At 43.6% G+C, this 27114-nt stretch overlaps 2 protein-coding genes across 12 annotated transcripts in view; one reads left to right on the forward strand and one right to left on the reverse strand.

Moving 5' to 3' along the window:
- Positions 1-27114, forward strand: part of LRP8 (LDL receptor related protein 8) — a 216088-nt gene that overhangs the window by 145626 nt on the left and 43348 nt on the right. The window lies entirely within an intron of this gene.
- Positions 5115-26748, reverse strand: LOC141156907 (uncharacterized). Of its 10 annotated transcripts, none has more exons than XM_073643450.1 (6): positions 16053-16131; positions 15800-15910; positions 7797-7898; positions 7641-7715; positions 7437-7528; positions 5115-7044 (listed from the first exon to the last, which is right to left on the reverse strand). In XM_073643450.1, exon 6 carries the CDS (start codon positions 7041-7043, stop codon positions 5373-5375), a length of 1671 nt encoding a protein of 556 aa, XP_073499551.1. In that variant the 5' UTR covers position 7044; positions 7437-7528; positions 7641-7715; positions 7797-7898; positions 15800-15910; positions 16053-16131; the 3' UTR covers positions 5115-5372. The 10 variants fall into 10 exon arrangements, with proteins under 10 accessions (XP_073499551.1, XP_073499550.1, XP_073499553.1 ...); XM_073643449.1 differs by having other exon boundaries at positions 15999-16125; XM_073643452.1 differs by lacking the exon at positions 7797-7898.

The following is a 27114-nucleotide window of genomic DNA, read 5'->3' on the forward strand; positions in this document are numbered from 1 at the left end:
ATATTACATATGCCAGCCACATTCATGACCTCTTTGCTAGCAGTAGTCTTCGTACTTTTAATTGACCGCTATAACAGTGTCATCTGCAGTGCTGTTAGCTCACTGCCATTTTCTGCAGACTGCCTCTTCACGGAGAAAAAGAGCAGGGACTGTACTGCCACCTACTGGAAGTGCGTGTCTGCAATTAGAGATTCTGGTTTGGCTTTATATCCAGAGTCCTGTGGCAAGGCTCTTTAGAGGGTTGATTGCCTCTTCCTATAGGTGGCGCTAGAGACCCTGTTCTTTCTCTCTCTGAAGAGGATATTAGCATATTTATTTTCCCAGGGGAGCATTGCCTGGTCTAGAACTCCATAAGGCGAAACTTTAACCCTTAGACTACCAATCTAGAAACACATGATGTCCCGCTCTTAATTGTATCTGTGTCTTCAGGAAGGGGTACTATCAGGCATCATACTCTGAGCTGTTGGACTACAAGGAACAGGCGCCCTTTTCTCTCCATGCCCACCATTGGTGCATCATACCTTACGGAGGCCATAAGAGAGTATTTTAATATACTTTTATTAAACACCAAGGGGCCTTCATTAAGGGTACTATTTTTGTGTGAGTGCACAAAAAAAGGACACTACAGGATTTGGGTTGTGGCTCAGCTCTTAACACAAACAAGCAAAACCATTTTTATAAAGGAGTCAGAGCTGATCACATGTGATCCATGAGTTGTAACAGTCACATTCTTCTTTGGTGACCGGGCTGTGTATACCGCCAGTGGTGCACTTCTGACTACTGCACTACCTACAGTACAGGATCATGTTAGTTCCCGTCGCACTCTTCATTGTCCACTGACTGTCACCTGATTTGGCTCCTGTGTTCCTGCTCCCTCTAGTGGCTATTTTATTGTACTGCATTCTGGTTGAATATGAGAAGTTTATTGTGAACAGTTAAGCAAGTTGAAAATGAAATGATCTCTAAAATGCCTAAAGTTAAAGATGACACATTTCCTTTGTATTTTAGGTGCAAAAAAAAAACACATTTTACTGTATATATACAGTCCTGCTCATCGTTATTGGTACCCATGAAGTTTAAGTTTAAGGGCTGTGGAATATCTCCTGAAAAAAAAAAAAAGAATCAAATGAAACATTATTTTGTATAGAGCACTCGTGTTAAATACAAAAGAGCAAATGATAAATAAGATTTAAAACAAAAAAACTACACCTCACCAACAGTTAAACATGGTGGAGGATCCATATTGCTGTGGGGTTGCTTTGCTATGTCTGGTACTGGATGCCTTGACTGTATCACAGGAATCATATATATATATATATTACAGATGAAAAGTTTGGACAAGAGTGTGCAAAGCAGTCACCAAAGCAAAAGGTGGCTACTTTGAAGAACCTAGAATATAAGACATATTTTCAGTTGTTTCACACTTTTTTGTTAAGTATATAATTCCACATGTGTTAATTCATAGTTTTGATGCCTTCAGTGTGAATGTACAATTTTCATAGTGATGAAAATACAGAAAAATCTTTAAATGAGGTGTGTCCAAACTTTTGGTCTGTACTATATGTATGTATGTATGTATGTATGTGTGTGTGTGTGTGTGTGTGTGTGTGTGTGTGTGTGTGTGTGTGTGTGTGTGTGTGTGTATGTATGTATGTATGTGTGTGTATATATGTATATATATATATATATATATATATATATATATATATATATATATATATATATATATATACACTGTATAATATCATCATCATTTACACTTTAAAAATGACAAAAGGTTGAGCACCCTGCATGGTTAGCAGCTAGTCGCACCCCCTTTTGATAGTATCAAAGCTTATAAACCCTTTTTGTAGACAGACAAGAGTCTTTCAATTCTTGTTGAGGGATTTTCATTCCTTCTTTCTTGGAGAATTCCTGGGTCGTCTTGCATGCACTGCTCTTTTGAGATCTAGCCACAGATTTTCAATGATGATCAGGTCAGTGTATGTGAGTATGTATGGCTCACTCTGGACTTGTTTCTCTCTGATCTATACCTACCCCTTTTGTTGGAAACCAACATGGACAATGTGTTTATCATTAGAACACTGAACTCACCATTGAATCAATTAATTTTGGATAACAACAAAGGTCTACATCAAAGAGAGAGACCATGAGTTGTTTTGGGTGGTTGCAAAACCTGTGCGGCAGGAAGAGCTTTGTGTGTCGCCTTTTGTTCTGTTGATAAGAGTAAAAAGAGCACCTACAGGGGAGATGGACATCTTGTCTGGCCTCTTGGAAGGTACATAACCCCTGTGGTGTTGGGATTACAAACCATTATTCTTGAAGGACATCTTGCCTCCAGTCTAAATGGAATTTGAACCTGTTCTCAGGCCTGTTTGACACAAGGCTATGTACAAGGATGTCATGTGCAGGAAGATGAAGACCACTGCAGTCACATTTGATCCTTGACTCTATTATCCATTCTGGACCTAAGAGCGCCACCTCAGGGGAGTGTGGACATCCGCAATCATGTGCATGTTTCTGGAGAACTCCATACTGTCACCTGCTTGTACGGTACTATTATGTGGAGGTGTTACAGGGATAGACAATGTATGGGCCATGTCTGACTGTGACTGATATAACTGTATCCCACCAAGGTAGTTGGGCATCTTCCCACCTTCCACCGCCCTCTCCTATTCCCTTTTCCCTTTCATTGTACCCTTGTCCCTTAGATAGGTTTCCCTTTTATGTATGTTATTGTAAATAGCCTATTTGTAATAATTCCCCTTTTAAAGATCCAGTAGGTCTTGATAATTAATATTAACTGGGACCCCAAAACTCAGCAGATTCTACACCCTTGATCTTAAACCCTGTGCCCTGTTTTCTGCATGTGCATTTTCATGGTAGGGTTAATGCAGAGGCTCCTAATTTTTTTGTTTTCAAGGTGCAAATCCTACTTCTGTAAACCTATATACACCATCTAGGCTCAAAATGCGTCAGTCTGTAATGCTTTTCCTTGGACTTGTGGTTCCATTATATAGAATTCATGTGAAATAGAACACTTTGTAAAGTTTTTAAAGTTTTTTTTTTTTTTTTTTTTTTTTTTTTAAATAATCAAGATATTTACTAAATCCCTGGTCCAACCTTTTTGGATTGGATCCTGTATTTTGAATTGAGGATCGCCTCAACTTCTTTTTCTTGTGTGCAGCAGGTTATATAACCTGTTTATAAAAATGCAGTGATTCCATGCTTAAAAATACAGTTGCAATTCTATGTGCACCTTTCAATCTCTCCATAGATATCTATGGCAGAAAAAAAATGCACCAAAAAAATCAGTTCCTTACCATATTTTTAATGCAGAGTACGTATGTGTGAGTTATCGAGTAATAGTATCCAAGTGGTCTTTCTTTAATAACATCAAAGTCTATGGGAAATGGATCATATTAATAGATCCTTTTTTTTTTTAATAGCACTGAGCATGCCCAGAACACTCGAGGTGGTCAGCGAAACTTCTAGGAAAAACGGATCCATTAAAGACCATTCAAAAACAGAAACTTTTGGTTTCCATTTTTGCATCTGCTTTTGCTCCATTTGTAACAGATGCATTAATATTACTTTTTTAAAATAGTGCATCCATTACAAACTGATGATAACCGAACATGTGAACAGAGCCTTAGGCTGTGTGCCCACGATGCGTTTTTTAAACGTTTCCGCAACGGCAATTCCGCCGTGGAAACACTTAATTAACGCTTGGTAGAAGGGCTGCAATTATTCCCCAATGATAATCCACATGTGCTGTGCACATGCTGCGTAAATTTCCGCTGCGGGTTATCATTGCGGAAAAATCCGCAGCACTACCAATTATTTTGCGGAAAAATGGCGTTTTCTCCGCCATTGAATCGCATAATATCCGCATCACTACATGTGCACATGCAGATATTCTGCGATTCAATGTGCGGATGGTACCCGGGTCTGGAGAAGAGGAGACTCTCCTCCAGACCCGGGTACCATAGTACATATAAAAAAAAAAGAATTAAAAATAAAAAATATACATTATACTCACCTTCTGATGGCCCCCGGTCTCCTTAGCGATGCGTCCTGGTTCCCCAGTGGCTCGCGATGGTCTAAAAGGACCTTCAATGACGTCATGTGACAGGTCAGTCGACCGCTGACGTCGGCGGTCGTGTGACCTGTCACATGACTAAATTACGTCATGGAAGGTCCTTTTAGACCACCGCGAGCCGCCAGGGAGCCAGGACGCATCGCTAAGGAGACCGGGGGCCATCAGAAGGTGAGTATAATGTTTATTTTTTACCATTCTTTTTAACTATTATCTTGGTCACACTATATAAATCCATGCCAGTTGCATGGATATATATAGTGTGACCAAGTTGTCAAGTTGATGCTAAAATCGCTTGGAAAAGCACTTGACAACCCGCATGCGAAATCGCATGTGAAAAACGTTTGTCCCTGGCAGAAAAAACGCATGTACAATCCGCATGCGTTTTTTCTGCCAGGGAGATGCAGAAACGCTCAGGTAAAATCCGGAGCATTTCTGCATCGTGGGCACATAGCCTTACTGTATTGGTCTGATCAGCTTTTTTTTTTTCTTAAAAAATTCAGCAATACCTCTTAATTGTCCTGTATCTTTCTGAGCATGATAATTTTTGAGAAAAGTCCTGAAATTATGCAATTTACATTGGCTTTTGGTCGGGTCACCCGTGGGTAGAATGTCCCCTTGCCAACAAGATTCCAAACGAAAGTTTAAAACCCCCATGCGTGCGCTCATTTGACATGCCGCGATCTCTTCTGTCTTCCCCCATGTACATGAACGTTCACGTGTTTTTAAAGGAGAGCGAGTTGAAAGCTGCAACCACACATCTGTGACAGAGGTGTATCTCTTGAAAAACAAATGGTGGAGCTTTAAAATTCTATCTGCCCGATCCTTATCCCCTCTAACAATTTCCCTCGGGAGAGAGTCTGGAGACTCCCATACATATTAGACCCACAACACTCCGCTGTAGAAAGCCATAAGTTATATTCTGACCAAAGATTCTTATGTTATGTGCAGATATAAAATAAAAACAGAAAGGGACAATATCCTCAGAAGTCACTTTTTTTTTTAGTTTTATTATGTATTTTTTGTGGCAGCATTTTTTCAACTTTCATGTTTATCCTAAAAAAAAATCCCAGTTTTAAGATGCACTGACATTTAGCGGCCAACTGAAGACTTCTTTCTCTCTATACAGAACAACTCTTGAACATTTTGCTGGTGAATAAGCTAAACTGCAATACCAGACATGACCAAATAACTACAGATGGCGCCATCTCCATCACCGATGATTTTAGCAGCCAGATCACTTTTATGTAAGGCCTGCACTCATTTATTAAGTTTAAAATGCAAAGTAGTCATTGTGGTTAGATGAGGACCTTAACAGATTCTCTGGCCACGGAATTAGTGGTTTTCGGTCACTGGCAGGGACAACCTTGATCTTAAATCCCACTTCCTTGAGGAAGTCCAGCTTGAGTCGTTTTTCATTTACAATGCTGTCGGGGTCGTCCATCTCTGGACTCTCCACCTCCCATTCTACCTCTCTGTTTTGTAGGACACGCTTAAATTTATTCCAAACCTCTTTCATGGCTTTGAGTTCTTGAGTCACAAAGCGATCCTCCTTCTTAAGAGTTGAAAATACATCACTTCCAAAACGATAGCGTCTCTTGGCGCTATTTAGGATCTCTGCCATCCAGGAGCCATACTTGACAAATATCTGAACGGTGCAGGCCTCGTTTTCCGCCAACCCAGGAACCAAAAATCTTTTTTGCAGGACTTGCTCCTTCAGAAGAGCTAGTGCTTCCTTCGATTTGCCGTCCCACAGAAATGTACTGTCGTCTTTGGATAGTTTGTTTAAAGTTTTGCTAAAAATGCCAAAGCCAGGCGTATATTGACTTGCATCCCTCAAACAACCGAGGATTGACCGTAAGTCGCTTGCATTTCTAGGCTCTTTCATATTCTTCACAGTACGTATAAAATCCCTCCCCAGCGTAACTCCATTTTCCGTTACTTCTCTCCCTAGAAACTTCACAGCCGGTTGGCAAGTTTGGCACTGCGCTGGGCGTATTTCAAAGCCATTGTCTCTCAGATGGTGCCATAACGTATCTGTGAATTGCCTACACTCTTCCTCCGTTTCGCCTGAAATTAGGATGGTATCTATGTAGTAGGTCACGCGCTTCCTCACCTTCCCGGGCAGCTTATCAAGTACCTTCTCCAAAGCGGCACTAAGTCTAGTGTTCTTATTTTGGAACCTTCCAGGCAACCTGTTCCAGACATATTGTTTGCCCAGGAATGTAAAGGCTGTTTTGTACTTGGTGTAGGTGTCTAGAGCGATTTGCCATTCTGCATAGAATAGGAGAAAGACAGAATAATACTTCCCCACGGTTATACCTTCAATGGCTTTTGGCAGGTGCTCCTGTGCGTGCGGAGGCTCCTTCACCGAAGTTTCATTCAAGTCCGTGTAATGGAATTTAATTTTTACCTTTCCATTTGGTTTCATACCAAGTGAAATGCGGGAATTGCAGACACTGTTGCAACGTTCAACCAACCCATTTCTGACCCAACTAGCGATGACTCTCCTTGCGTGATCTAGTAGTTCCTTTCTTAAATATCCTTGGTGAAAATGGCTAGGATCCGAGACTTCTTCTATTACCACAGGAGGGACATCAATCACGTAACCTTGTTGCACGTAGGCCTGCATCAAACCCAGATCATGAAGTTGCTTCCATCCAATTACAGATTCTGAGATGCTGTCTACATATATGATCTGCTCAATGGTTGCTTGGTCATTAATATAAATTGGTCCTGAGACAGATCTTCCATCTGCTTTTTTCTTTCCATTTTTGAGAGCAATACGGAGGTGTTCTCCCAGGAACATTTCTCCTGGACATACATTCAGGATGGTGTAGAATGAATGAGGGTCCACTATTGCAGTTATCTTCATTTCATTTCCATTCACGCTTATCTTCACAGTCATGGTCTGTTTTTTTGGGTGGTTCCGTGCTTCCATCATTCTGAGAAAAAGTAAGATTGAGGTGGTTAGATCTTGTAGGGGCATAAAAATAATAGTAAGTAAGGAGGAAGGCGCTACCGGCTAAACACTAGCAAAGCAGCGAATTAGTGGACAGGGAACCACCGGTGTCCAGGTAAAAGTCAGGTTAATGTAATAGGTGTAAATTCGCGCTAGTGGTAGTGGGTTTGGAGAAAGGAAGCCAGAGGTAGATAATTTAAAAATATTTATTGAGAAGATATAAAAAGCAAATAAAATATAAGATATAAAATGTATGAGGGTGAGGACAAGGATATAAAAAGGTGATAGGTATCACTCAGATTAATGGACCAATAGATTTAAAGTGCACCAAGCTAATTATATGAGGAGATGGAACATCAATAAAGTAATAAATACAAATTAAAAATAGATAAGAGATCTTCCTTCTCAGATGTGACGGGTAGATAGGATCGGCTGGGCCTGTTTATAGGTAGGGACTCTCGTAATGCCTATAGCAAGAGAAGGGGAGAAGGAGTATTAATATAGTGGGTGGGGTCCCACTAGGTAAATGGTGATGAAATTATAAAATTATAGTTATAGGATGAAAAACTGTAAAAATACCTGCTATAGATGTGGCATTCAGCAGGTAGTAGAGGGTACGCAAGGTATCCAGTGGGGTTGTTGATGGAAGTGGATCTAGGAGGGACAATAAAGGAGATGTAAAAATAGAGGAATAATGGGTGATGCCCGATTATTTGCTTGGTCTAGTGGGTGTACCTGTAAAGGAGGAGTGAGGGGTAGGATTCGAAGTATAGTTACAGATGGGACGATCCTCCTAGGGTGATGACGCCAGTAGAATGGAAATAGTTCTAGATCGTACTGAAAGGAAAATATTAAGAATATGTATAGCGATAGTAAGCTATTACTTGGGAAAAAATAGAGTGGGTACCTGTAATGATGGAGAAACGGTGGGGGGTGTCCAAAGAATCTCCCAGAGAGAATTCAGGAAAAGTAAAATTAGACTTGTGAATATTGTCACAAGTCTAATTTTACTTTTCCTCTATTTTTACATCTCCTTTATTGTCCCTCCTAGATCCACTTCCATCAACAACCCCACTGGATACCTTGCGTACCCTCTACTACCTGCTGAATGCCACATCTATAGCAGGTATTTTTACAGTTTTTCATCCTATAACTATAATTTTATAATTTCATCACCATTTACCTAGTGGGACCCCACCCACTATATTAATACTCCTTCTCCCCTTCTCTTGCTATAGGCATTACGAGAGTCCCTACCTATAAACAGGCCCAGCCGATCCTATCTACCCGTCACATCTGAGAAGGAAGATCTCTTATCTATTTTTAATTTGTATTTATTACTTTATTGATGTTCCATCTCCTCATATAATTAGCTTGGTGCACTTTAAATCTATTGGTCCATTAATCTGAGTGATACCTATCACCTTTTTATATCCTTGTCCTCACCCTCATACATTTTATATCTTATATTTTATTTGCTTTTTATATCTTCTCAATAAATATTTTTAAATTATCTACCTCTGGCTTCCTTTCTCCAAACCCACTACCACTAGCGCGAATTTACACCTATTGCATAAAAATAATAGTCAGCAGTGATTAGGCAATGTAGGTCCAGTCTGGACTAGTATTTTAGAAAAGGGATTGCCAGTCTAAAGAAATGCATAAAAATAAAATAAATAAATAAAAAAATAAATGCATAAATAAATTTTTAGGGCATGCTTGAAATTGTGAATAATGTTAATTGATCGAATTGTTTGTGGGAGTGCATTCCAGATAATTGGTGCAGCACTAGAGAAGTTTTGGAGACTGGAGTGGGAGGTTTGGATTAATGAGGATGTTAGTCTTAGATTATTAGCGGAACGGAGAACACGAGTAGGGTGGTAGACAAAGATGAGGGAGGAGATGGAGGGTGGTGCAGAACTGTAGAGCTTTGTGAAGGAAAATGATTAAGTTTATATTGTATTCTGTAGCGGATGAGCAACCTGTGCAATGACTGGCACAGGGTGGAGGCATCTGTGTAGTGTTTGGACCGGAATATGATGTGGCTGCTGCATTCAGCTTTTATTGGAGAGGGGAGAGTTTAGTGGGAAATAGATTGTACCAGAGTAGAGAGTCCAGACGAGAATGAATAACACAAACCGTAAGAGTTTTTGCAGAGTCAAAGGTAAGAAAAGGTGGAATTCTAGAGATGTTTTTGAGGTGCAAGTGGCATGAGTGAGTTATCAGATGTAGGGAGTGAACGAAAGATCTGGGCCAATTTAGCTAATTTAACAAGTAAGTAATTAATTAGCTTAAACCAGGAGGAGGCAAGAAGATGCAAAGACAAGCAAGCAAGTATGCAGGCCAACGTGGACCATAAAGTCTCTGATGTAGGAGAGTTGATCTTACAGCATTTTTGATAAGACTCAATAAAATGAAATGAACATATACCATTGCTGAGGTTACCAGCCACCACTACAGGCTATTAGAGGTGGCCGATCTCCTAGGCAAAGAGTCCAGTGCTTACAAGTTCATTGCTATAAACTCTATGCTGCTGGTCTGCATTGTCAATCTCCAGTGGCGTACTACTCCCTGGCCAACAGTAAGCGAAGCGGTGAGAAACTACACACTCCTGAAGATAGAAGATGAAAATAACCCTTTAGTGTTTGGCGCCTGCATGGAATTATCAGTGGTGGCAGGTCTCCTAGTGAACATAGTAACATAGTTTGTGAAGCCGAATAAAGACTTGCGTCCATCAAGTTCGACCTGTTAGTTCTGTAATTGCTAAAGTTGATCCAGAGGAGGGCAAAAACCCCAAATGATTTAGCCAATCTTCACCTGAGGAAAAATTCCCTCCCGACTCTGAAACCAGCAGTCAGAATAAATCCCTGTATCAACCTACTATTTTATTTTATTTTTAAGTATACGCTGAAATCTGCCTGGTATCTAGAAATGCATCCAGTCCCCGCTTGAACTGGTGTAGTGAATCGGACATTACCGTCTCCTCACTCAGTGAATTCCATATTCTCACTGCTCTTACCGTAAAGAACCCCTTCCTATGCTGGTGCTGAAACCTTTTCTCTTCCAGTCTTAGTGAATGCCCTCTTGTTACCGTAATATCCCTCCTTTTGAACAAATCCCTGGCAAGATCTCTATACTGTCCCCTAACATATTTGTACACATTTATTATGTCCCCCCTCAACCTTCTCTTTTCCAGGCTGAATAGTCCTAGTTTTGCCAACCTCTCTGGGTATTGCAGTCCCTCCATTCCCTTTATTAATTTTGTTGCTCTCCTTTGTACCTTTTCAAGCTCATTTATATCCTTTCTATATATTGGGGCCCATAACTGAGCACAGTATTCCAAGTGTGGTCTGACCAGTGCTTTGTACAGTGGAAGAACAATGTTCTCATCCTTTGCAGCTATACCTCTTCTGATACATCCCATTACCCTGTTTGCCCTTACAGCAGCGGCCTGACTTTGGGCACTCCAATTTAGTTTGCTATCAATCAAGATGCCCAAGTCCTTCTCCATCTCTGAATTCCCCAATGATTTCCCATTCAGTGAGTACTGGTGACTTCCATTTTTCCTTCCCATATGTATGACCTTACATTTCTCCTCGTTAAACCTCATTTGCCATTTAATGCTCCACCTACCCAGCTTATCCAAATCCCTCTGTAGGTCTGCACTGTCCTCTTTTGTATTAATTGTTTTACATAACTTTGTGTCATCTGCAAATATTGATATTTTACTATTTATCCCGTTGACTATGTCGTTAATAAAGATATTAAATAACAATGGGCCTAGTACAGACCCCTGTGGTACCCCACTAGTGACGCTTACCCAATCTGAGTATATTCCATTTATAACCACCCTCTGCCTTCTATCTTTTAGCCAGTTTGCTACCCACTTGCAGACATTTTCCCCCAGCCCCATCATTCTCATTTTGTATACCAACCTATTATGTGGCACGCTATCGAACGCTTTTGAGAAGTCGAGATACACGACATCCACTGGTTCCCCCTGATCTACTCGAGAGCTAACCTCCTCGTAGAAGTCAATCAGGTTTGTTTGGCAGGAGCGATTCCTCATGAATCCATGTTGGTTCGGGGTTAATAGATTATTAGCATCAAGATGCTCCGTAATTGCCTCTTTAATGAAGCTTTCAAAAATTTTGCCCACAACGGACGTCAGACTCACCGGCCGATAGTTTCCGGCGTCACTTTTTGCTCCCTTTTTTAATATTGGCACTACATTCGCCTGTCGCCAATCAAGTGGCACAGACCCAGTCTCAACAGAGTCCTTAAATATAAGATATAACGGTCTGTCTGTCACATTACTTAGTTCCCTTAGTACCCGTGGGTGTATGCCATCAGGTCCTGGTGATTTGTTTATTTTAATGTTACTGAGGCGTTTCTGTACCCCAGCTTGGGTTAGATTTGTCATACTTAGTGGAGGATTAAGTTTGTCACTTCTCATTTCTCCTGTTAGTTCTATTTCCTTTGTGAAAGTTGTCGAAAAAAATTTATTTAATAGATTAGCTTTATCCTCATCTTTCTCTATGATTTTGCCTTCCTCACTTTTTATCGGTCCAATATTATCCGATTTAATCCTTTTACTATTTATATACGTAAAGAACAGTTTGGGATTTGATCTACTTTCCCTAGCAATACGTCTCTCTGTTTCCTCCTTTGCTATTTTTATTTGTTTTTTACAGGTTCTCGTTTTTTCCTTGTAACACATTAGTGCCTCCTTACTGTTTTCCTGTTTTAATCTCTTGAATGCCTCTTTTTTGCTATTTAACGCCCCTTTTACGTTCTTGTTCAACCATATTGGTTTCCTCTTATTTCTGGCCCTTTTATTCCCATATGGTATATACCTCTCGCACTGAGTATTCAGAATTCTTTTGAAGGTTTCCCATTTACTATTCGTATTCCTTTGATTAAGAACTTTGTCCCAGTCAATAAGTTGAAGGTTTTCTATCAGCTGATCAAACTTCGCCCTCCTAAAGTTTAATGTTTTTGTTGTTCCCTTATTGATAACCCTACTGAAGGGCATTTTGAAGTCGATAATATTATGGTCGCTATTACCTAGGTGCCCCCCTATCTGTACCTCAGTTATTCTATCAGGCCTATTAGTCAATATTAAGTCCAACACGGCCTTCCCTCTCGTTGGTTCCTGCACTAGTTGGGAGAGATAATTATCCTTAATATTTGTCAAGAACCTTTTTCCTTTCTGCGATCTACAGGTTTCTGTTTCCCAGTCATTATCCGGGTAGTTGAAGTCCCCCATAACAATCACTTCATTATGTTTTGCTACTTTATCTAATTGTCCTAATAGCAGATTCTCATTCTCCTCTGTTATATTTGGTGGCTTATAGCAGACCCCCAGTAATATTTTATTATTTTTTGCCCCCTCTATCTCTACCCACATGGATTCGACCCCCTCTTCTCCCTCTCCTATATCTTCCCTTAGTCTGGGTTTTAGACATGACTTTACATATAAGCAGACTCCTCCGCCTTTCCCCTGTTTCCGGTCCCTTCTAAATAAACTATAATCTAATAAATTTACCGCCCAGTCGTAGCTATCGTCTAGCCAAGTCTCTGTTATACCTACGATGTCATACCTCTCCTCCGATATAAGCGCCCGCAGCTCATCCGCCTTATTGGTCAGGCTTCTTGCGTTGGTCAGCATGCAAGATAAAACTTTGGGGTTATCTAGCATCCTATTCTTCTCTAACGATCTAACTGTACTATCCCCACCCCCCTCTCCACCCTCATTATATTCACTTCTCCCCTCCCCCCTTGCTTGTCTCACATCCCACCTATTTCCTTGGTCCCCCCCCCCCCCCCCCCAGTCCTTCTAGTGAAGGAGCGCAGCAGCGCCCACAAGCTCTTTGCTATACAACTTGCGAGCGCAAGATCATTGGATCTGGCCAGCTTCCATGCCGGATCCAGCGTCTGATGATTGGCTGTCTGCTATTCCACCTGACCCCCGTACACATGTATCCTCGTGACTTTTGTTGTTACACAGATTAAAGAAAAAAATCATAAAGGTTCATTTCATATCCTTGGATAAAATCAAACAAAAGAACAACTACGTTTAAAATTAAAGCTATAAAGTTTGATATAAAGCTAAATGTAATATAATTTATAATAAAAAGCTTACCCATTAAGAGTTTAGTCAAGCATGTAATGATGAAAACTGTCCATATTGTGAGAATCTACAGGCGTATACAGTAAAACTTTCTTAATCCTAAAAGTTTGTCCATGTGAGATTGAGAAGTTTGTTGTGGAACTTCAAAGTGGAGATGAAAAAAAAAAATATTTTTAATATTTTCATGCTTATACCAGAAAATGTATTTATTGTGTCTGCAACATAAAATTCAGTAATGGCTCGAAAAATAGTGATAAAAACCTAACACATACACACGCAGAAAAACAAAAAACTGCTTGTTCTTTAACTTCTTGGCGCACACTGAACGGAACACTACAACCACACCAGGGTATGTATGTGTATGTATGTATGTATGTATGTATGTATGTATGTATGTATGTATGTATAATCTCTATATAAATAACCTCCCCCTCTTCCCCTCTCTTCCTCTCATTCATATATATAGGAGATAGTGTGTGTGTGTGTGTGTGTGTGTGTATATATATATATATATATATATATATATATATATATATATATATATATATATATATATATATATATATATATATATATATATATATATATATATAATATTATATTATATATGTATGTATATGTGTGTGTATATACACACACATACATATATATTATATATACATTTATTTATTTTTAACGATACACCACACCTCCAGAAAAAAAAAAAGGCAGAATCGCAGTTTTTATTTCTTCACCTTGTCAAGGTTTTTTTTTTTTTTTCCCCTAATTCGGAGCTACGGCTGGTTTTACTTTCACTTTCCCTGATGAGGCCTGGCTTGGCACTTGGAGAGGCAGGACATTAGTGATAGGGACCATCCGTATAAAAAGTACACCTTGACGTGGTTGGATGGTCTTTGTGCTGGTTTTCCAGACTTGCCGGAGGTCTCCTGACCCAAATCCAACAGTCTCATAGACTTATCAGGCTGTTGTGTTTGGGTAAGGAAACCCGCAGCTGCTCTAGAAATGAGTCCATGAAAACTAAGTTCACATTCACACGTTCAGTATTTGGTCAGTTTTTACATCAGTATTTGTAAACCAAAACCAGGTGAGGAACAATTAGAGGAAAAGTACAATAGAAACAAGTCACCACTTCTGTATTTATCACCCACTCCTGGTTTTGGCTTACAAATACTGATGTAAAATACTGACCAAATACTGAGGTAAAATACTGTACATGTGCATATGTGGGCCCACCCTTAGGCCACAAGTCCTGCATGCAAATTTTGCTCCGTTTTCATTGCTGATTCTCCCCCACATTAAAAAGGGTGAAACTCCACAAAAGTAATCGACAGACTTGAAAATCTGAATAGTAAAAGCTTTTTCTTGTGGAAATAATAATAATTATTAAAACCACCTCCACATCGTCAGTTCCTTATTCGGCTGCTGAATTTTCATGCGCAAATCTGCAACATTTTCAGCCTGCCTGTACGCATCCGAAAAATGGCAAAATGGAGCATCATCATTCATTAGATACTCGCTGTAGCACCGTCATACATTAGGTACTCGCTGTAGCACCGTCATACATTAGGTACTCACTGTATCACCGTCATACATTAGGTACTCGCTGTATCACCGTCATACATTAGATACTCGCTGTATCACCGTCATACATTAGGTACTTGCTGTATCACCGTCATACATTAGGTACTCGCTGTAGCACCGTCATACATTAGGTATTCACTGTGTCACCGTCATACATTAGGTACTCGCTGTGGCACCGTCATACATTAGGTACTCGCTGTATCACCGTCATACATTAGATACTCGCTGTATCACCATCCTACATTAGGTACTCGCTGTAGCACCGTCATACATTAGGTACTCGCTGTAGCACTGTCATACATTAGGTATTCGCTGTGTCACCGTCATACATTAGGTACTCGCTGTAGCACAGTCATACATTAGGTACTCGCTGTATCACCGTCATACATTAGATACTCGCTGTAGCACCGTCATACATTAGGTACTCGCTGTATCACCATCCTACATTAGGTACTCGCTGTATCACCATCCTACATTAGGTACTCGCTGTATCACCATCCTACATTAGGTACTCGCTGTATCACCGTCATACATTAGGTACTCGCTGTAGCACCGTCATACATTAGGTACTCGCTGTGTCACCGTCATACATTAGGTATTCGCTGTAGCACCGTCATACATTAGGTATTCGCTGTATCACCGTCATACATTAGGTACTCGCTGTGGCACCGTCATACATTAGATACTCGCTGTAGCACCGTCATACATTAGGTACTCGTTGTATCACCGTCATACATTAGGTACTCGCTGTGGCACCGTCATACATTAGATACTCGCTGTAGCACCGTCATACATTAGGTACTCGCTGTGGCACCGTCATACATTAGGTACTCGCTGTAGCACCGTCATACATTAGGTACTCGCTGTAGCACCGTCATACATTAGGTACTCGCTGTAGCACCGTCATACATTAGGTACTCGCTGTAGCACCGTCATACATTAGGTACTCGCTGTGGTACCGTCATACATTAGGTACTCGCTGTGTCACCGTCATACATTAGGTACTCGCTGTAGCATCACTTACTTCGATGTCATGTTTCCGGATTTCTCAGACTCGATCACTTCCTCTCTGATCTCTGGGGATATTTTTGTGCGGACACTGATCACTCTAGATCCAGTTGTTCTCCTCTGAACACTACAAGACAAAATGAAACAATTGAGGAAATCCCCTCCACACCCAGCAGGCTGCATTCACCACCCACTTTGGGGAGGGTAATATTTACATCCAGGCCAGAGATAAGAGAGAACAGTGAAAACTAGATCTGCTGCTTCATTACCAGGGACTGAAGGGTTTATTTATGTATTAGGGAATCGTGTACACATCTGGTAGCCCCCCCGGGTAACAAACTCGAGTCATTAAAGTTAAAAATTACTTCAAGCTCAAAGTCCAGTTTGCCGAGTTCTCCAATATGTCATCACTGATGAATGTTCTCGTTCTCCGTCTGATACAGTACACGACATTGTGTGATTTTTCTTTTTATACGATGATACCAAAGTATCCAAAGAGGTTTTTCAGGACTTACATTTTTTTTCTTAACTTTAGCTCAATCGATGATAGACTCTTATAAAAGTTTGCAATTTTTGCTAAAAGTTTGACTTGATAGTTTCTCCAGTTTAGATCGTGTTCACATGACCATTTCTTCTTTTTGGTGATGTAAATTCTATGCTGTTCATTGAAGTACTACAAAAGGCAAACATTTAAAGAGGTTGTCCACTACTTTAGCATTGAGGTCATCAATGTATGATCGGTCAGGGTCTGATACCCGGCACCCCCGCCGATCAGCTGTTATCGGCGGCGACGGCCGGAAATATTCACTTGCGGAGCTGCTCCGTCTAATGGTAGTGGCCAAGTCTTGGTCCTACACATCCGCCTCCTATTCAAATCATTAGTAGGCAGAAGTGTAGTACCCTGCCACTGCCACTACCAGAAGACGGAGCAGTTCAGCAAGTGTGTACTTCCGACCAGTGGCTGCCGACACCGATGACAGCTGATTGGCGGGGGTGTTGAGCATTTGGTAAGTTATTAATGTTGCAGAATTTCTGTATCTATTATTTAATTTCGGTTATTTGAGTTTTTTCATTGCATTTTTGTGTGCGCTTTCTTTACATGTGTTTTTGACGCTGCGGTTTTTGCCTCTTTTTTTAGTGCTTCAGGCTGTGTGTCCACCGGGTTTGACGCTGCGAACTTATGGATTTCTATAAATCCCATCCACTAAGTAACCTACATACTGCAGAAAAACAGCTTATACATTTTAGAACAAAGCAAGCAATGATGCAACATAGCAATATTTAGAAGTATTGCGACAAATCCCACTATCATCCTATAAATCTCCATGTTCCTTTTAGCTAATGTCATTACTCACATCACTCTTCATACCCTGTGGTCCTGGTTTCTATATCAATTCAACATATACACGACTCACTACCATATAATGCGACTTATTATCTATCTCAGTCCCCTGCAGCTGTTCCAGTTAGTCTTTCTGGACTCCATCCATACTTACTAATGACACTGATGTCTATTCTACCTCCACTCTGGGTAGAGCCTCAGCTCTTTAGCTGCAAAGTTAGCATAGTATGGCTGACCATTCTCTTTTATATTATTCTTGCCTTTTTTTATACACTTTTTTTTTTAATGGTTTATTTATTTTTTGCTTTACAGTATGGAAAAACGCTTTTAAAAAAAGTATTAAAACAGAAAAAAAACACCACAAAAAAATACATATTTCAAATATTTTCTTATCGACTTGCACTCTAAAAGCACCTGAAAATGTAAGTTTTCTTTCTTTGTTTTGGGCTAAAAAAAAAAAAAAAGTCATAAACAACCCTTTTCCATGTTGTACCATTGATGGACTAGATATATGACTGACTTGTGATGGGTACAGTAATGGAGCTCCAGTAAGTGCCACAGTCTTTTTATATTCCGCTTATATATTGTGAGTTTATTGGGACCATCTCACACCAATCTGATGTTGACAGCCTGATATATGCACGTTGGGAAATGTAACTCTGTCCTAACACAACCTAGTCTGTGCAGCATCATCATACATGTGCTTTGATGATCAGTTTCTGGATTTCAGTGCAGGTTGTCATTTACATTCACCCTTGTGGAATATCTATCAATACCGCTTGTTAGGATGTATTTATTTGGGAACAAGCATTTCTAGGAAGGCTCATTCCCAATAACTGACCGGCAAAACGCTCGTGTGGTGAGGCCAGGGACCGGAAATTCATATTCCCAGTTATGAAGGTTTCCGCAGGAATGCTAGTCTGTCTGACTTCAAAGGACCCCAGGAGAGAATTAAATACAGGTCAGCTAGGATATATACCTTTTGTAGTGCAAACGCCTATTCTTGACAAGAGTATGGGGGAGCTAATTGAATCATGGCAATGAGGAATAGCTAATTGAATTACCTCTGAAGTCAGGGGAAAGCTCCTGTGTTAGATCAATTACCATGCGCACCTTACAATGAGGATATTGCTGGGAAATGGATTATGAAATGTCTGATAGAAGGGAAGAGGAGATTACATGTAAATCGCCTATTTTCTGCCCTACCCAAGTTACCTATAAATGTGTCCCTCTGTGGGAGAGGAGGGGTCTTCTGTTGAGGGTCACCTGTCGCTACAGATGGGCAGAAAGACATAAGGAACCGCCCTGGACCTATGACCACAGCCTTCCTGCCTTGTCCAGAGACCTTTGATGAAAGTGTGGTATATTCACTTTTATTCCTTTTAATTTTACTGTATCGTATTACTGCTTCCTTACTGTATTTGTCTGACTACTGTATATATCTTGTAACCACTTGTATATATTGTACCTAGCATCGCTCTTTTGAGTAAATAAATATATAAAATTTATAAGCTCGCTTCACATTATCCTAAACCCGGAGCTCACAGAAGTTGTGAGGAAGGATCAGGGGCACGTGGCTCCGATTTGGTAGGGTAACAATTGGTGGCAGCGGTTGGGATTTGGATATCTGTGAACTGAGCTCGGTGCTAGTTAGTAGATCAGACATAGTATACAGTGAAAGCGTGTGTGCGATACTGTACCCTTCCCCCTCTTAGTTTTCTGTCCTATCTTTTATTTGGCTATGGTCTCTGGTGGATGGCATACTGCCTCAGAAGCAAAGGTTCCCAGATGAGTGCTACCAGAGGGGACGCTGAGCAGATGGAAGGTGGCAGTGTGGTGCCAGTCGCTGACCAGACTGAGGTGTCAGAGGAGGGTGGAAGTGCCCCCGACACCCACGAAAATCCGGGACATTCTGTTATGCAATCCACAGCTCCAGCTGGAGGGGCCAGTAACCCGGCCCTGGACGCTCTTATGCAGGCCTACCTCTAGGCTCTGAGAGATGGACAGCAGGAGCAGAGCCAGGCTGTGCTCCACATGTGGCAAGCTGAGCGAGATGCCCAGGAAAGAAAGTGGCAAGCTGAGCGAGATGCCCAGGAAAGAAAGGAGCAAGCTGAGCGAGATGCCCAGGAAAGAAAGGAGGAGAGGCAGTACCAGCTAAAGTTAGCCCAGCTGCGGAGCCGGCAGGACCCACCGGCTCAAACAGCACAGACTCCAGCAGCCCCAAAAGCTAAGCTGCGCTCAGAGGATCTGCCTGTCCTGGAATCGGACGGAGACCTGGACCTTTTCCTGAAAGGGTTTGAACAGGTGTGTCTCCAGTACCAGGTACCCAAGGCAGACTGGGCACGCACCCTGTCCACCAGGCTAAGAGGGAGAGCCCTGGACGCTTTCTCATCTCTCCCTGCAGCCCAGCACCAGGACTATGACCTCATTAAAGCTGCGCTGATCCTGAGGTACCGTCTCACGCCTGAGGTGTACAGAGTGAAATTCCGCAGCCTGAGGAAACGACCGACCGAGAGCCACCTAGAGACTCTGCTCCAGATGAGTGTCCAGCTTCACAGATGGGCAGAGGGAGAGATAGACAATCCCGACGAAGCAACCTTGGATCTGTTCCTCAAGGAGCAATTCTTAAACATTTGCTCGGAGGAAGTGCAACAATATGTCCTGGACCGGAAACCCCAAGATGCCAAAACTGCTGCGGAGCTAGCGGATGAGTACGTCGCCAACCGGACGTCGCGGAGACCTGTCAGCACCGGCTGGAGGGGGGGGGGTAAGACCAATCCTGTTGCGGGTAACCCTGCAGTTTCCCCTGAGACTACCCCCGCCCGAAAACCTATGGGCCCCATTGTTCCCCCTTCCAAGCCCCAGGGAGGACCCCCTCGATGTCACGCCTGCAATCAGCCGGGACATTACAGGACGAACTGCCCTAGCCGGAAGAGGAACCCCCCTACTTCCCAAACCCCAGCAGCGGGTCCAACAGTTTGTGGTGGGGAGGGGTGGGGCCAGGCCCAATGACAATCTCCAGCAAGTGACGGTGGGGAATAAAGTGGTTATGGGACTAAGGGACACGGGGGGCCAAAGTGACCCTAGTACAGCCTGAACTGGTACCCCCGGAGAGTATCATCCCTGGAAAGACGCTGACCGTCAGCGGGGTTGGTACGGAGAAGATAACTCTACCCATGGCTTGTGTGCATCTGGATTGGGGTGTGGACAAGGGGCTGGTAGAGGTCGGGGTTACATCTCGTCTCCCTGCTAATGTCTTGTTGGGGACAGACTTGGGGCCTTTCACCTCTCAGTATGGGAAGAGAGCAACCCCACTGCCCCGTGGTAATGTATCTGTAAGTGATATTATACTTTGTGGTACCTTACATGCTGATCCTTGTAGTGACGTGCCAGCTGACAGGAGTGCAGCTGGGGGGGATTTAGCCCCCCTTCCTGCTCTCTCAGCTGACATGTCCAGCTCTGAACTTTTCAGTGAGAATACTAATGTTCTAATTATTATTATTATTATTTATTATTATAGCGCCATTTATTCCATGGCGCTTTACATGTGATAGGGATATACATAACAAAAGCATTTACATAATCTTAACAAAACGAGTCAGCGACTGGTACAGGAGGAGCGAGGACCCTGCCCGCGAGGGCTCACATTCTAGAAGGGATGGGTGAGGATACATTAGGTGAGGGTAGAGCTGGTCGTAGAGCTGGTCGTGCAGCGGTGGTTACTGCAGGTTGTAGGCTTGTCGGAAGAGGTGGGTCTTCAGGTTTCTTTTGAAGGTTTCCACAGTCTGCGAGAATCTGATGTGTTGGGGTAGAGAGTTCCAGAGTAGGGGGGATGCACGGGAGAAATCTTGTATGCGATTGTGGGAGGAGGAGATAAGAGGGGAGTACAGCAGGAGATCTTGTGAGGATCGGAGGTTGCGTGCAGGTAGGTAACGGGAGACTAGGTCACAGATGTATGGGGGAGACAGGTTGTGGATGGCTTTGTATGCCATGGTTAGAGTTTTGAACTGAATTCTCTGGGCAATGGGGAGCCAGTGAAGAGATTGACAGAGAGGAGAGGCCGGGGAATAGCGGGGGGACAGGTGGATTAGTCGAGCAGCAGAGTTTAGGATAGATTGGAGGGGTGCAAGAGTGTTGGAAGGGAGGCCACAGAGCAGGAGGTTTCAGTAGTCGAAGCGGGATATGATGAGGGCATGCACTAGTGTTTTTGCATGGTCTTTGCTGAGGAATGCACGGATCCGGGAGATATTTTTGAATTGGAGTCGGCAGGAAGTGGAAAGGGCTTGGATATGTGGCTTGAAGGAGAGATCAGAGTCCAGGGTTACCCCAAGGCAGCGAGCTTGAGGGACTGGGGAGAGTGAACAGCCATTGACGTTGATGGCTAGGTCAGATGGGGGATGTGAATGAGAGGGTGGAAAGATGATGAACTCTGTTTTATCCATGTTGAGTTTTAGAAATCTGTCAGAGAAGAAGGATGAGATGGCGGACAGACATTGTGGGATTTTGGTTAGTAGGGAGGAGATATCGGGTCCAGAGAGGTAGATCTGTGTGTCGTCGGCATAGAGGTGATACTGAAAGCCATGAGACTCTATGAGCTGTCCCAGGCCAAAGGTGTAGATGGAGAAGAGCAGAGGTCCTAGAACTGAACCTTGGGGGACACCGACAGATAGGGGGCAAGATGAGGAGGTGGTGCGTGAGTGGGAAACTCTGAATGTCCTGTCTGTTAAGTATGAGGAGATCCAAGATAGAGCCAAGTCCGTGATGCCAAGAGATGAGAGAATCTGGAGTAAGAGGGAATGGTCCACTGTGTCAAAGGCTGATGACAGGTCCAGAAGGAGGAGGATGGAGTAGTGTCGCTTGGTGTAATTCATTGTCGTGCTAATGAACTCTCTGGCTTGGCTGAGGAGCTGATGGGGGCCTTGCCTGCCCCTCCCAACTGTCAGCTTGAACATGATCCCTCCAGCAGCTCAAAACCTAGTGAACCTGTCAAGTATGTATAACATGTTGGGGCAAACCACAGTGACCCCACAACCCATCCAGGTGAGGGAAGGAGACCGGGACTCCCTGAGGGGACCCCGGGCATTGCTGTGGTCACCCGCAGCAGGACCGCTCAGGAGGCAGAGGCCGCTTTGCACCCTGACTCCTCCTCCCCATCACCTGGGTCTGGGACTGGGCCCACTGGTGTTAACCCCCCAGCGCCATTCCCTGAGGGTTCCGGCGAGAGTGCGGCCTTCAGGTCCCTGTTAGCGGGCTCCAGCCAGGAGTTCCAGGCGGCTGTCCAAGCCGACAGCTACCTGGAAGCCTTGAAGGAACGCGCAGGTAAGCCCCCCTTGGAGACAGACAAGGACCGCTTGTTCTGGGACCAAGGGAGGCTGTATAGGGAAACACTGCCCACAAATGGACAAGAAGGTTGGCGCGGCGAGAGCCACCTAGTGGTACCTCAGCCGTACCGGGCTGAGCTGTTACGGCTCGCGCATGAAATTCCGTTGGCTGGTCACCTAGGGGTCGCTAAGACCAAGGCTCGGCTAGCCCACTTGTTTTATTGGCCTAAGATGGGGACAGCAGTAGCTGCCTACTGCCGTTCGTGTGTCACCTGTCAGACGATGGGGAAGGCGGGGCCAGGCCCTAAAGCCCCATTGATACCTCTGCCCATAATAGGTGAGCCTTTCCAGCGTATTGCTGTGGACCTCATTGGGCCGCTGCCCATTCCCAGCAGCTCCCGGAAACGCTACATACTAACGGTAGTAGACTACGCTACTAGGTACCCAGAAACTGTCGCGCTGTCCTCCATCCGGGCAGACGTAGTGGCCAAAGCCCTGCTGGAAATCTTCACCCGTGTTTGTTTCCCCCAGGAGATGCTCACGGACCGAGGGACCCAGTTCATGTCTGACTTGATGCAGTGCCTTTGTAAGCAAACAGGGGTGCAACATCTGGTGTCCAGCCCTTATCACCCACAGACTAATGGCCTGTGTGAACGGTTCAATGGCACGTTGAAACAGATGATCTGAATGTTGGTCGAGTCCCAGGGACGCGACTGGGAGCGGCACCTCCCACATCTGTTGTTTGCTTACCGGGAAGTGCCTCAAGCCTCGACGGGGTTCTCCCCCCTTCGAGCTCCTGTATGGAAGACGGGTACAGGGACCCCTCACTCTCGTGAGGGAATCCTGGGAGGAAGAGGCAGCCAACCCGGGCGTTTCAGTCGTGGAATTTGTCTTGCGATTCCGTGACAGAATGCAGGCTCTGACGCAGCTGGTGCATGACAACATGGTCCAGGCCTAGGCAGAGCAGAAGAGCTAGTATGACCAGAATGCTCGGGAGAGGACATACCAGGAAGGGCAGAAAGTATGGGTCCTAGTCCCTGTGCCCCAGGACAAGCTTCAGGCAAGATGGGAGGGCCCTTATGACGTGCATCAGCAGCTCAGCAAGGTCAATTACCTGGTCACAATTGACCCGGCCGGAACAGGCAGAAGGTCTTCCATGTCAACATGATGAAAGCGCATCATGACAGGGAAGCCTGTGCCTTTCCGGTGTGCAGTCTGCCGGAGGAAGGGGAGGAGGAGGACCTCATGGATCTGCTCGCACATGCCCATGTGGGAGGGTCCATGGAGGATGCCCCCATGAACATCCTTCTGTCTGAGGACCAACGGTCCCAGCTGAAGGAGGTCATGCGCCCTTTCCCTGGCCTCCTCTCGGGAAAGCCCGGGCGGACAAAGCTGGCAGTCCACCGAGTGGACACGGGGAATCACGCCCCCCTATCTGGCGAACGGCATATCGCGTCTCCTTGGAGGTACAGGAGCAAATGCGGAAGCAGATTGCCGAGATGCTGGAGCTGGGGATGATCCGCCCGTCCGCCAGCGCATGGGCCTCACCTGTAGTCCTCGTACCAAAAAAGGACCAGACGACCCGGTACTGTGTAGATTACAGGGGGCTCAATGCCATTACCGCTGATGGCGCGTTCCCCATGCCGCGCATCGACGACCTGCTTGACCGGTTGGGCAAGGCTCAGTACTTGACCATCATGGACTTGAGCCGAGGATACTGGCAGATTCCCCTGTCCCCAGAGGCACAGGAGAAATCAGCCTTTATCACTCCTTTTGGACTGTATGAGCCCACCGTCATGCCATTTGGCATGAAGAATGCCCCCGCCACTTTCCAGCGGATGGTCAACACCTTGCTGTCAGGGTGCGAAGGGTTCGCAGCTGCGTACGTGGATGACATTTCTGTCTTCAGCCCCACTTGGGAGGAACACCTTCGGCACCTCTCTGAGGTGTCAACGGACCCCAGGAGAGAATTAAATACAGGTCAGCTAGGATATATACCTTTTGTAGTGCAAACGCCTATTCCTGACAAGAGTATGGGGGAGCTAATTGAATCATGGCAATGAGGAATAGCTAATTGAATTACCTCTGAAGTCAGGGGAAAGCTCCTGTGTTAGATCAATTACCATGCGCACCTTACAATGAGGATATTGCTGGGAAATGGATTATGAAATGTCTGATAGAAAGAAGGGAAGAGGAGATTACATGTAAATCGCCTATTTTCTGCCCTACCCAAGTTACCTATAAATGTGTCCCTCTGTGGGAGAGGAGGAGTCTTCTGTTGAGGGTCACCTGTCGCTACAGATGGGCAGAAAGACATAAGGAACCGCCCTGGACCTATGACCACAGCCTTCCTGCCGTGTCCAGAGACCTTTGATGAAAGTGTGGTATATTCACTTTTATTCCATTTAATTTTACTGTATCTTATTACTGCTTCCTTACTGTATTTGTCTGACTACTGTGTATATATATATATATCTTATAACCGCTTGTATATATTGTACCTAGCATCGCTCTTTTGAGTAAATAAATATATAAAATTTATAAGCTCTCTTCACATTATCCTAAACCCGGAACTCACGGAAGTTGTGAGGAAGGATCAGGGGCACGTGGCTCCAATCGGTAGTCTGACAATTGGTGGCAGCGGTGGGATATTGTGTGATCCTGCCGGTGCCGTTTCTGACAGCTCGCTCATTAAACGTAATTGTTTTTAAGTTTCCTTTAAAATCATCGTTCTCGGCAGCACATTGTCCTGTGGACATGTGCTGCCGAGAACAATCGTTCTGTGTTAATGGCCGTGTCTAAACAGGCCATTAAAAAACGAAGTTTGGCTTTTATGTAGCTAATTTAACAGCCACGGGTCACCCAATGTAAACCCACCCTTAGAGGGTGCAAACTTACATATTCTCCAGATAGTGGCAGTTACACAAGACAGAGATTTATCAAATTTTACACCACATACAAGGGTGAACATTGAGAAACTATCATGTGACTGTCACAGTTGTTTTTTTTTTTTTTTTTGATGGTGGTGCGTCTGGACTCCACACAGATCATGTATACAATTTTTCTGCAGCGCCTCCGCAGGGGAAGTGAATCATTACACAGCTCCCCTCTGAATTAGTGGACTGTGTGGACAATGCATGGATGCTCTTTTCTAAGCATTCTCCAATCTGGCTAATAAGTAATAATCCGATATTGCACAGTTTCCTATAAAGCTATTTCGTCTTAACCTGTGACCCTTCATTAGTTGTAAAACTACAACTCCCAGCATGCTCTAATGGCCGGAGAGTCGGAGACGGCTTTATTATAGATGATGTTGTACATTACAGGATTAGATTCACCGGTTTAGCAGCAAAGTATTTCTGCAAATTATCGTAACCTGCCGACCACTTTCTAATAATCACTTTTTTGGTTGCTTCACGCTCTACGAGTTGCTTGTGAGGATAAGCCGGGGTGATGGAGCAGAAACTAATGAGCAGCGTTCTCTGGATAGTGAGGAGCACAATGTGTCACGTTTCTCCTATAAATCTTTTTTTTATTGTTATGACTGTCCCAAAGTTTGCAAAGAATAAAGCGAGAGATAGAAGCGAATGACAAGGGCGTCTTACTATTGATATGTAGCCGTTTATATGGATTGTAGATTGTGAGCCCCAATGGGGACAGTGCCGATAATGTCTGTAAATTGTCTATATTGTAAAGCGCTGTGGAATATGTTGGCGCTATATAAATAAAAAGATTATTATTGTGAGCCAGCAAGGTTACCAAAAATGCACCATTGAGATCATAAGTGGTGTCAGTATGGCAGGAGAGTTATATCCAAGTAGCCAAGGACATAGTGCTGGCATCCAAAAAGTACAAGTTCTTCCAACTTCCTTGTCTGCCATTGATAGACGGTCTGGTTTTTGTATATTTCTTGGCACCCTGTGTGTCAATGGGCAGGAAGCTGAGCTCTGTGATGCTCTCTGGTTGGTTTTAGAGCAGGACGGTCATTGGTTTGCCATTGTATGGAGCATGTCTCGATCTGGAGCACCCGGCATGTCTGTGCAATATATAGTCAATTGGTTGAACTGCGTCATACCTGTTTACCGTGTGATGGAGCCACTTGCTAGCCTCTTCATATTGCAGCTGATCTCTGGGCTCTTATGTTGGCCATACGCATTCAGTAGCCGATGGTCCAATGATCATTTGGCTGATGGATGTTGCTCCCATCTGGAAAATACTCATGTACGCCTGATTTGGCTGAGGGCAAAAAGAAGTAACCCAGTGTCCGACATTTCTGATGCAGCGTAATTCTTGTAGGATCTACCTAAAGATGCGAGGTGTGGAGTCTTTCAAGGTTTTTTCTTTTTTAGAAGGAGGGCTATAAAAAATATAAAGTAAAAAAAATAAAATAAACAAAATAATAAATACTCAAAGGCTCAAAGATAATGCCAGAGGGTTTGCTTCCATATCTGTTGCTCACTGCCTGTCCTCTTTGCAAGATTCATACATATCCTGTATATGATCTATGAGCAGCACTATATGGAGAAAAGTAGAAGACACACGGCTCGATTGAATTCAGGTTATTCTGGTTCCTCATTCAGTCTCATTACCCCTGGTGTATAACATCCGGCCCCTCGCCCTTCTCGGTGTATAACATCCGGCCCCCCGCTGTGTGCCGTCTGCCTGTAC

The sequence above is a fragment of the Phyllobates terribilis genome, unplaced genomic scaffold (genome assembly GCF_046119375.1).
Source record: "Phyllobates terribilis strain yellow unplaced genomic scaffold, ASM4611937v1 Scaffold_8__6_contigs__length_399053987, whole genome shotgun sequence".
NCBI lineage: Eukaryota > Metazoa > Chordata > Amphibia > Anura > Dendrobatidae > Phyllobates > Phyllobates terribilis.